This window comes from Ananas comosus, linkage group 9 (genome assembly GCF_001540865.1).
Source record: "Ananas comosus cultivar F153 linkage group 9, ASM154086v1, whole genome shotgun sequence".
Classification (NCBI taxonomy): domain Eukaryota; kingdom Viridiplantae; phylum Streptophyta; class Magnoliopsida; order Poales; family Bromeliaceae; genus Ananas; species Ananas comosus.
In genome coordinates this window covers 11,264,825-11,276,895 of record NC_033629.1, presented here as the reverse complement: position 1 = coordinate 11,276,895, position 12,071 = coordinate 11,264,825, and the positions used below count along the sequence as shown (strand labels likewise).

Here is a 12,071-nt window from a genome sequence, read left to right as displayed (position 1 = left end):
TTAGTAGTTGCAGTACTCATGTACCTTTTTTTAGCTTTATTTCCCTTTTCTTTTTGCTTAATTTATGCAGTGTGGACATGTAGATTGAGAGTCTCCATAACTGTCCAAAAAATCCCTATTATGTGAGAGAGCATGCCAACTAGGCACATAAAATGGGATCATGTGGTTTCAAGGATTAGATTCTCAAGTTGCTCATTATTACATTATTCTTTTCATTAGGAAATTTTAAATTGTTTATAACCATGGAATTAAAACTAAATATTAAATTAATGGAGCCCAATAATAGAACAAGAGATGTGACAAAGGTGCACTCAAAAGGGAATAAAATTACTCCATAATGCTGTTTATTTAGTTTAATTAGTCAAACAGAAGAATCACAGCGTCCAATGAATAGTTAAAAGTAGTAATGATGCTCTGACTAGTTCCTTAGTTTATGTCACCAAATATTCATTTTTTAATCTTAAAATTTCTAATAATTTTCCTATATAATAGCTTTCAAATTTAAAAGGTAAAAGCGTGCAAAACTATGTATCATTTTGAGTTGACTATTCAATCTTTCAAAATTTCAGTCTTACTATCAAACTTTTAATTTGTTGGTTTGAGTCAATCAACTATATTTTGATTTTAAAATTTAAATCTGTAGTTTATCTTTGTAGATTTAGTTAATATACTTTAGCTAATATATTTTATACAATATTCGTAACTATAAATTTATTAAAGTGAATAATTAACTTAAATTATGAAGTTAAAATATTGCTGACCGGCTTGACTCAAATCAAATAAATTAAAAGACTGGATAGTAAAATTGAATTTTTGAATGATTGGATAGTTGTTTTTACCAATTTAGAATCAGGATTTTAGTTTTTTCAACCTGTATGGGATTTTGAAATAAAGAACCCTAAATCCACTTTTAAAGCCTTGCTATTGTGATACCAATCATTTGTGCACACCCCTGCTTAAACAATTAATGCCTACTATTAATTAGTAGCCCAATCCAGTTAAGCATAAGGTGGCCATGTTCCAAGCCCAAATGATTGCTCAATGGGAACATTTCCCACCACTATGGAGTTGTTTACTTAACCTTTTATAATAGCATCACAATTATTCCTTTGTACATTGAGTAATACTTTGTCCTTTAATATATTCACACTTCAATAAGGTCATAGAATACTACTCAACACAATATCCTCTCTCTCTCTCTTCATTACTGTAACCTTGTACTAGTGCCCTAGTGGTTGATGAACGGGCATTTGCATTGTCTTTTATTGCATATAATAATAATAATAATAATAATAATAATAATAATAAGACATAAATGAGAGTGGATTTTGTAACATGCTTGGGATCTTCTAACAACTCTTGCTTTTCAACCCTCCTAAAAAAGAGTCTAGGTTGATAATTGGCAATACATTCACCTTTTTACTTGGATGCGCTTCAATATATCTAATATATTTAGAAATTCAAAACTGTATAAATAAAATTAAGTTCTTGACACAACGTGTCAGACTAGGTCGGATTTCAATGATTTTCTAGTGAGAAGTTCAGCTGAGACCACTTTGAGACTTCTATTGTGTATTTCTGATATGATAGTTAGATATAGAACAATATAACAAAAAAGATGGTTCATTGAAATAATAGATTTACAACTACAATATATGTTGCTACTTTGAAACTTTTGATTTTGAGGCTACATAACTAAATGGTAAAGCGAAAATGTTAAACTCAAACAAAATCAATAACTATGATCTTAATCTGTTTTGCGGTGTGTTCCAACAAGAAATGCAATCCATTGCCATGAGAAAAGGAAAACAAAAAACAAAAAACAAAAAAAACACCCATGTTACTAATGGCTAGAACAATAGGTCCCACCTTATTCTTTTGGCACCCACACAATTGGTTCATATCAATATTTAGATGCTGGGTTGGACCCATTAGTATGGGAACAAATATAAGTACATTTGATTCAGGTCAGATGCTAGTGGTGCTTTCATTGAACTACAGCTAAGGCACAGAATGCAATTTGAAACAATCACTAGGGATGTTTGGAATTTCTTGTTATGAATATTTTTTTTTATTTTTCGTATTGGGAAAATATACTTTAGAGGAACATTTTCCTTAGTGCGAGACACCTTTAGTACTTAAATGGTCTCTACGATACTTTCTCTATTGGTGTTAATAATGCAACAACCCGATATGGTCTCTATGATACTTCTCTATTGGTGTTAATAATGCAACAACCCGATCCGCTAGCAATAATAATTCACTGAGCTCAAATCATCGGCCCAAAATGCTTAAGTCCGGTTATTATTACTAGCGAGTAGGTCTCATATAAACTGATTGGAATCAGTATCCCATCCGATGTGGGGCTATTGGGGGCGTTACAAACTCCCCCTGTTTAGAACCTGACGTTCTCGTTCTCGTCGTGTCCAAATCAGATCACAGACAGGCAGATCAGGACCAGAATTATCAGGCGATGTGAGATTCTAGAGGTGACTCCTACGGGTTCAAGAGGTGGCTCCCACCAAATCCGTTGGTGTAGCACTTTGTCCCGCATAGCACTTAGCTTTTACACTTCCAACTGGTATTCGGCTCTGATATCAAATGTAACGATCCGACTCACCAGCAACAAAAACTCGTCGGATCTAAACAACCGGTTCAAAATGCTTTAAGCCCAGTTATTATTATTAGCATGTCCTCGTCGGGTCCCGCATAGCACTTAGCTCTCACACTTCCGGCAGGTATTCCACTCTGATACCAAATGCAATGAGCCGACTCACTAGCAACAATAACTCGTTGGATCCAAATCACCAGCTCAAAATGCTTAAGCTAAGTTATTATTACTAGCATGTAAGCCTCATATAAACAGATCGGAATCATTATCCCATCCGATGTGGGACTATTGGGGGCTTTACAAATAATAGCCTTAGTCAGGGTTGCGGCCAAGCTATGTCCTTAAAATGTGGCACATGGTAAATACTTTTTAGCATAAATCCTAAACCGTAAACCCTAAATCTATTAGGCGTAACTAGTCCTTCCGAAGTACTCGAAAAATAATATAATTCGCCGGACGGCTGTACAGTATGTAATGACACTCTTGTGAATTAGATGAATTTTCATTAACTCAAGAAGAAAATACCTCAATGATTAATGAGAAAAAAATCTTTATGCTGATTTGGCATCTAAAATTGGTTTAGATAGAATAAAATAAGAGACTACTATTTGAAAAAACAAATTGGAGCATTTACCGCTTGAAGGTGTCGAACGTCAAAAAAAAAAAAAAAAAAAAAAAAACACAACGGGGGTGAGCTTCTGGAGTATGAACAAATTTCCGAACCCAATCTTGTCCAATCACGAACGCTAGATGAAATCAAATAATGGATTTGGCATGCCAATCTTTTATGATTAGCGACGCCTCATAGTTGCTAAAATCCTTATATCCCAATATTATTATTTCGTCTTCTCCTATCTGCTCCAATTCGAGGAGTCAAAAGGGTTCTTATGATAGTGGTTGGTGATGATCCAATGGTTAGCTACTGACCTAGCTGTAAAGAAGTTTGAGATTGAACAAAACTAAAATAGGGGATTGGGATAAGTATAGAGGAAAAAAAAAAAAAAAATGTGGAACCCTCTTTTGTTTGTGGGCTATTGATGAGACCAAAGGCTCTTAAATACTCTTGCATGTTATTTAAAGGCTTAAAACAATTTAGAAAGTTGAGTTGATGTGTGGAGATACTCTTGCATGTTATGGTCCTACTTAACCCTGTTATAGAATAAAGTGTTACATGGTGAAGTGCTATCACAGAAGTACTATCAGAAGAAACACTATTAAATCTTTCTATTTAGACGTTGACGTTTCATAACTATTAGGAAGTCACAAACTCAACTCGTTTGGACCCAGACATTCTCGTAAGAAGAGTCGGTGGTATAATACAGATAATAACCAAGTGATGTGAGAGCATTCTCACAGCAGATAGGCTTTTCAAACGGGAGTTGCTCGGAGAGCAACTTTGCGTTTTCTGTGCCTATGGCATGGAAACTTGCGATCACCTCTTCACTACTTGTGTGTTATTTATATATTTACTACTAGTTTTGGAAGAACTTGACATTTTAACTGAGCCTACAGAGGCGGCCCGGGGACTCTGGAAAAGATGTCTATGCTTCGAAAACGCCAAGAAGAGAAATAAAAAACTAACCCTTCTCGCAGCTATCTGGTGGGTAGTCTGGACCGAAATGAACAACATCATTTTCAGAGCAAAATACACCACACCTTACTATATGCTAGAACGGATCAAATCACTGAGGCAATAATGGATCGATCTTGGTCAACACTAGATAGCTGAACTTCGGTTGCCCGCACTGAACTTTTGTCGACGTAACTTCTTCTTTTTCTTTTTCTTTTCTCTTTTTTTTCCTCTCACGCTCTGTTTTTTCTCGCTTTTTTCAGGAGGCCTTGGCTGTTTCCATCGTGTATGCTTAATTCAACTCACTTAATGAATGAAGCGGATAGCGTGCTATCTTTTCTCAAAAAAAAAAAAAAAAAAAAAAAAAAAACTAGGTTACGTGAAACCTAGTCTACGCTTTTGACTTGCAATTTGACTCGAATACCAAATATAACGATTCAGCCCACTTGTAATAGTAATATGTTGGGTCTAAACAATCGGTCCAAATTTTTAAGTCCAAGCTATTAGTATTAGAATGTAGAGCCCTTGTGCACCAAAACACAAAGTAACACAGAAGAGACCTCCTATTGATGTGCCATACATTATAGCTAATACATCATCCTTTCACACATTTCAAGTGATGAATGGTAGGCTAAATATCCCTGTTACATAATTGTCTCTTCCTGGGAGAATATTTCAGATGTTTTTAGGCTCATATACTATTCTAACTTTGATAATAAAAAAAAAAAAAATCCTCAACTTGTTGTTGAGAATCTTTTGAAGAGCCAAATTATAAAGAACAGAATTAATAGTGAAGAACCTAAACGGAGAATCCTATGAGCTTCAAGAACTTAATTATCCAATATTTATGGGCATTGTATACTTCTCCTCAGAAGTGATTCATCTTTCACCAAAAAAAAACAAAAAAAAAAATGGAAATACCATCTCATTCTAATGAACATTTTTTAAAGCATAGGCTATATTATAATAAATATGCCCTATACATCCAAACAAAGGGCTCAAAATATTATATGAGACAACCGACCGTCCCTAACACAAGAGGTAAAAAAATTGGTGGTTGGTACCCGAGGTCGCAAGTTCGAAGTCTGGTTTCTTTACATTTTAAGTTAAGTTTATTTTTAAGAGAAATAAACAAATCAGAGTAGCATGATATCTTTCTCTCAAAAAAAAAATTATATGAGACAAAAGCTGTTGAAAGAAACTATAATAATAACTAATTATTATTGAACCAAAATCTCTTATACTCAGAGATTTTTGTTGGAAAAGCATTACCCCTATGTTTGCCTACATAATGTTGCTTCTCAAAGTAAAAAAATTGTTACAAGAAAAAAAAAAAAGTGTTTGGGTAATGATAGTATAAAATTGACTTTAGTGCCTATTGGCCCCCTTGTGAGGTACGTCAGTTGCTACAGCAGAATTCGAATTTGATCAAAATCTTATTTTAGCTTTCGACTACAGCAGAAGTTCTATTTTTTTTTTTTTCGTGTGTTAAATATTATACTAAAAATAACTTTAGCTAAAAGCAGAAGCAAAGATCGCTGGAGCAATAGGGCAAAACTGAAGATTCTAATTAGTAGCAAAATAGGAGCAAGTTCTAAACCAAATGGGGACTAGATCATTAATAATCCAATCCCCTCTGCTCATGTGGTCACCATTGACACCACTAAATAACACAAATAACTAAATGATTACCTCTTTTGCTAAATCACAAGCATTGAGCCAAAAACACATTCCAATATAAAAACAGCAAAGTGTTGCTGTACTTTTCTTGCATGTACTCATCTGCTGCATTATTAAGTGGAGGCCATTACTTTATTCACTTTTTATCCTGTCTTAGCACAGCTATAATCTCTTCTGCTAATCTTTTCCCACTTTTGTATTCTAATGGCAAGATGTAGTAGTTCCAGGTTTTGCTGCTCCATTTTGAACACCAAACATGGAGTTTTACAAGATCACATCCCAACTTGTTCAGCAAAATCCCAATCACCATCATCCCGTGGATTCACTTCATCTAAGTTTGGTATTCAGAACTTATCTGCACTATGGATCATTTTGAGTCGACTATCCGACCTTCTAAAAGTTTGATTTCATTACCGAACCTTTCAATTTAAGTTATTTGCGTACTTTAATAAAGTTGCAGTTGTGAGACTCGCATGAAGTATAGTAACTAAACCTGTAAACATAATTGACGTATTCAAATTTTAAAGTTAAAGTACTATTGACCGAAACAAATCAAGTAAATTGAAAAATTAGATGGTCAACTTAAAATAATTCATAATAAAATAAATTTCATACATTTTAATCTAAAATATATAATACAAGAGACTGATATAAGAAAGAGAAAAAAAAAAAAAAAAATCTAACAACTCAGAGGCATTCGGGGTCACGATAAGTAGGGAGTTGGCGCGATGAATACAAAGTAAATTTTAAAATTTTCTTAATCCATCTCTTGGATGCATAAAAAGCCTTCACTACATAAGACACTGTAAGTAGCAAATATAATATCAAATCAAATATTTTTATTATAATAAAAGTGCAATAATTAACAAAGTTTTTCTTTCGCATCACTCCAACTTGAATTCACCATATTGCCCTTGTTTATTATTTTTTTTAGCTAAATTACAGAAAATCTTTCTATCAAAATTCGATTTTTCACTTTTTCTTTCTGTCATTTAAAAATCTATACTTTGCCCCCACTAAAAAATAAAAAATATTCACTTTGGATCCTGCCGTTAGTGTTCCGTTAGGGTTCCATCTATATTCCATTATTATATATTTTTTATACCGAAAATACCCTTCTATAGATAAAGGAGGATTATGGGAGAAGAGGAAGAAGGAGAGGGCATTTTAGTCATTTTATCAATACTATTAACACCGTAGCCCGTATGAACATTTTTTATTTTTTAGGAGGGTAAAGTGTAGGTTTTTAAATGACAGGGAGGGAAAGTAAAAAATCGGATTTTGATAGAGAGTTTTCTATAATTTAGCCTCTTTTTTTTTTGGAAAACTTCACATACCAACAATGTGGTTTCACACTTTCTCACTTTAGTACCATATGTTTTAAAGTGTATCAATTTAGTGTCCTGTGATTTCATTTTTATCTTTTTATTATCGATTCCACTGATTTTCGCTAAATCAGTGATAAAGTTAAAACTAAAGGGTATTAAAATGAATATTCAACAAAATTAGGTGGGTATTTGAAATTTTTTGTATAAATTTAATAAAGAATTAACGAAAAAGCTGATGAAAAGATAAAAATGAAACCACAGGACACTAACTCGATACACTTTAAATCGCAGAGCACTAAAGTGAAAAAGTATGAAACCACGTGGATGTTATTTAAAGTTTAACCTTTTTTTTTCCATCTAATACATATCAACTGGGTCGGCCACGAATAAATCCTACATGTTATAATTGTTATAGAGAGCCAATGTTCTTCGATAGGATTCTATAAATATTCCATCGTAAAGAATTATTTGATCGACACCTCAAACCCGTTAAATTCTTTTTTTTTTTTCCTACTGAGTCAGCTCAATTGGGCTCTAAAATATCTCGTAAAATACATTTCATGAGTCAAAATTTTAATATAATATTTAAAATTTATAAAAAATTGACTGATCAACTGCTATGTCGCATTTATTTTGAGTTATCAGGAGATTACCCATATGATAAGACACCAAAAAAGAGAGTTATTAATTTGGGTAAACTTCAAATACCGTCTATGTTGTTTTACACTTTCTTACTTTAATATTCTGTAGTTTAAGATGTATCAATTTAATATTCTGTGGTTTTATTTTTTTCTTTTCGTCGGTTCTTTCGTTAACTTTTTGTTAAATCACATATAAAAAATTTCAGATACTCTACCTATAATTTATCGAATATTCATTTTACTGGCCTTTCGTTTTAACTATGTCACTAATTTAACAAAAAAAATTATTGAAGGAGATAACAAAAAGCTAAGCGTCACGGACACTGATACGGGATAAGGGACGCGACACAACTCGGAAACGGCGACTTGTCATTTTTCAAAAAATTAGGATACAGACACGATATAGATGCCGCTAATAAAATATAATATTATTAATATAATAATATATATTTATTAGTATGAAATATTAATTTTCGTAAAATATTATTATATTTCTTATATATATATAAATGAAAGTTAGTAAAATTTTCATTAGTAATAAAATAAAAATTCTCCGGTATATATAATTTATTTATATTATGAAAAAAAATTTGTTTGCATTCATTAAAAAACTAAAATATTTGCCATCTTATGTTATATATGCATAAAAAAAGTAAAATAAAAATATGTATATATATTTTTTTAATTGTTTGCGTTATGAATTGTCAGTTAACACTCGTTTAAAAAGTGTACACACGCGTATCTAATACGGACGTGAGATTTATAGAAGTATCCGTAATATATAGACAAAAAGAGAAAAATAAAATCACGGAGTACGAAAATGATACACTTTAAACCATAAGGTATTAAAATAAGAAAGTGCGAAATCACAAAAATGATATTTAAAATTTTTCTTATTAATTAATTATAAAAATTATCTATATAAGAAAAAATTTTAGAATGTATCAATTATATTGGTGACATGACGTTCCGAACCAATCAAATAATTTTTTTTGAATTTATGTGCACCATCATAATTATAAAAAAATATTTTTATTAATATTTTTATAAAAAAAATATAATTAACTTATTATTGATAATGAGCTGTAAGTGTGAAACTGTAGATTTTTTCGTACACAACAGCTGATCAAACCTCACCCTCCCCCTCTCTCTCTCTCCATATATATATATATATATATATAAAGCCACGTATTTTAAATTTCGACCTTCTGTCCGAGCTAGACTCATTTTTTTTGGCGGGAATAAAATAATTCTTTCTCTATTCATACGTAAAATAAATAACAGAATTAAACAAACTTTTAATTCCTCTTTGTGTTTACAACAGAAAAAAAATTTATGCTTACTCAAAATTTTTTGGTCGTACAGAGAATATCTCCTTTTATAATATATATATATATATATATATATATATATAAGAATAGAGAAATTGCAACAACCAGAGAGTGGATATAGAAAGCTAAATCACCACACATCACACGCCTACACTCTCTCTCTCTCTCTCTCTCTCTCTCTCTCTCTATAATCTATATATATATATATATATATATCTACACTTCTCCATGGCCATTGCCTCTCCAAGGCTCACGTCCATGGCCCACCTCCCTCTCCTCTCTCCTCCCCCCACCACCTTCTCCTCCTCCTCCTCCTCCTCTGCTCCACCTTCAATGCCGACGTCGATGCCGCCACCACCTTCTTCTTCTTCTTCTTCTTCTTCTTCGTCGTCGTCGTCGTCGTCTCTGGTGTTCGACGCGGCGGTGCTGAGCCGGCAGGCCGACATCCCGGCGCAGTTCGTGTGGCCGGCGGAGGAGGCGCCGGCGGCGGAGGCGGGGGAGGAGGAGCTGGGGGTGCCGTCGGTCGACCTCGGCGCGTTCCTCTCCGGCGCGCCCGGGGCGGCGGCGGAGGCGGCGGCGCTCGTGCGCTGGGCCTGCGAGCGGCACGGCTTCTTCCAGGTGGTGAACCACGGCGTGCCCGCGCGGCTGCTGGCCGAGGCGCACCGCTGCGCCGCCGCGTTCTTCGCGACACCGCTCCCGGAGAAGCAGCGCGCGCAGCGGCGGCCCGGGGACAGCTGCGGCTACGCCAGCAGCTTCACCGGCCGCTTCTCCGAGAAGCTCCCCTGGAAGGAGACCCTCTCCTTCCGCTTCTCCCCCGCCAATGCCGCCGCTGCCGCCGACGACCTTGTCCTCAAGTACTTCCTCTGCACCCTCGGCCATGACTACGAGCACATCGGGTAAGCTCCCATATTTTCTACCAGATCGATCTTTTGGATAATATAGTAGATATCTTAATTAGTTTTAAGACCTCGTTTAATAACATGATAAGGCGGTTTCAGCCGTGACAATCGCAATTTTAAAATATTGAAGGAGAAAAAAGTGTAAACACTTTTGAAATTTTTTGAACCTTCAATCTACTTTGTTCCAAAGGTAGTGAGTTCAATAGTCCGTATTCTTGACCTGTTTCACTTGATATTGAATGTAGGATGATTCATTTAATTTCCATCATGTTTGTGAGCAGATTTATTTCGACACCTGAATTGTTTTGTGTCTGATCAATTATTTGAATAATATCATGTGAGCGGAGATGTCAAAACTATTCATGAGTCATTTTCAAGTCTTTTTATGTTCTGTGAGGTTACTGGTTCAATTCCCCGAGTCCTTTGTGTATTCTCATTTTTTTATTCTGTATGTGTGGGGCGCTAGATTCATTTATTCTCTATTGATCGTACATGCAAACAGCAGTGTTAAAATAATTTTTAAAGTTATTTTACGGAATCAATTATTTTGGTGCAGACAGGAATGACTTTTGATTTGTTTTGAAATTTGATTTCGAAAAATTTCGGATGTGAGCAGGAGAGTGTACCAGGAGTACTGCGAGGCGATGAGCCGGTTATCGCTGGAGATAATGGAAGTCCTGGGTTTGAGCCTCGGCGTGGGGCCGGAGCACTATCGGCGGTTCTTCGAGGGCAACGACTCGACAATGCGGCTCAACTACTACCCGCCGTGCCAGCGGCCGGAGCTGACGCTCGGCACTGGCCCGCACTGCGACCCGACCTCGCTGACGATCCTCCATCAGGACGACGTCAGCGGGCTTCAGGTCAGTGTTTTAATCATTTATACTCAGCAGCCTTTTCTGATGAAAGAACAGATTTAGACCAAAAACCTGACGCAGGAATTTGAAATAAATTGGTGGCTAAATGAGACTAAAAGTCTCAAAATGGTACGAAATGATTTGATACTGTGTAAATCATCATTTCTCTCTGAAAACAGAAGTTCACGGTATTTTGAAATAAACCTGGGAATATTCAAACTCAGCTGCGTGACTTTTTGATAAAACTTAAGAGGTTAGAGAACGGTATTTTATTCGTTTACATTTTTGAGCGGCAGGTCTACACAGCGGAGGATGAGCGATGGCGGACGGTGCGGCCGCGGGCGGACGCGTTCGTGGTGAACATCGGCGACACGTTCATGGCGCTGTCGAACGGGCGGTACAAGAGCTGCCTGCACCGCGCGGTGGTGAACCGCGAGGCGGCGCGCAAGTCGCTGGCCTTCTTCCTGTGCCCGCGGATGGACCGGGTGGTGCGGCCGCCGCCGGCCCTGGTCGACGGCCGCAACCCGCGGGCCTACCCGGACTTCACCTGGGCAGCCCTGCTTGAGTTCACACAGAAGCACTACAGGGCTGATATGAAGACACTTGATGCATTCTCACACTGGATTCAATCAACCAACAAAGGTGTAGCATGATGAAAAATATATGGGTGTCAATGTTTAATTTTGTCCCCCCATTTTTAACTTTTTTTTTTTCTCTTTTTTTGCTCTAAACTAGCTAGTTAGGGTGCTAAATTAGAGATGGATGGAGGATTAAGGGAGGCATGATATTATGATGCATGCGAAGAAATAAGAGGCTAAGAGGTAAATTTTAAAGAGGAAAAAGAAAAAAGTAAAATTAAGCAAGAAATATTGTTAGTTCCAAATTTTCACTTAGCATATAGTAGTGAGATGCATTGGCAATGTACATACTAGCGCGCTTATTATCCAGGTTCTGCTCGGGTGAATAGCGTATTAACAAAATAAATTTAAAAATTTATTTTAATAATACATCACTTGTTATATAAAAAATGTTATAAATTGTAAACAAGTAAATACCCAGTGATTGCGACTGAGCCTTCAATCTTTAACTTATTAGTATGCTCTCCACTACACAGAGAATATATAATTTAGCATTTAACTCAATCCAAATGGCCCTTG

At 35.7% G+C, this 12,071-nt stretch overlaps 1 protein-coding gene across 1 annotated transcript; it reads left to right on the top strand.

Moving 5' to 3' along the window:
• On the top strand, window positions 9,369–11,781 carry LOC109715051 (gibberellin 20 oxidase 1-D-like). The gene is made up of 3 exons (XM_020239837.1): window positions 9,369–10,057; window positions 10,677–10,920; window positions 11,211–11,781. Exons 1-3 carry the CDS (start codon window positions 9,390–9,392, stop codon window positions 11,565–11,567), a joined length of 1,269 nt encoding a protein of 422 aa, XP_020095426.1. The 5' UTR covers window positions 9,369–9,389; the 3' UTR covers window positions 11,568–11,781.

Excerpts from the sequence above, each read along its gene's own strand:
- LOC109715051 (XM_020239837.1), top strand. The coding sequence starts at position 9,390 with ATGGCCATTGCCTCTCCAAGGCTCACGTCCATGGCCCACCTCCCTCTC. Across the intron at positions 10,058-10,676 it reads CATGACTACGAGCACATCGG|GAGAGTGTACCAGGAGTACT; the intron begins GTAAGCTCCCAT and ends GGATGTGAGCAG. Across the intron at positions 10,921-11,210 it reads ACGACGTCAGCGGGCTTCAG|GTCTACACAGCGGAGGATGA; the intron begins GTCAGTGTTTTA and ends TTTGAGCGGCAG.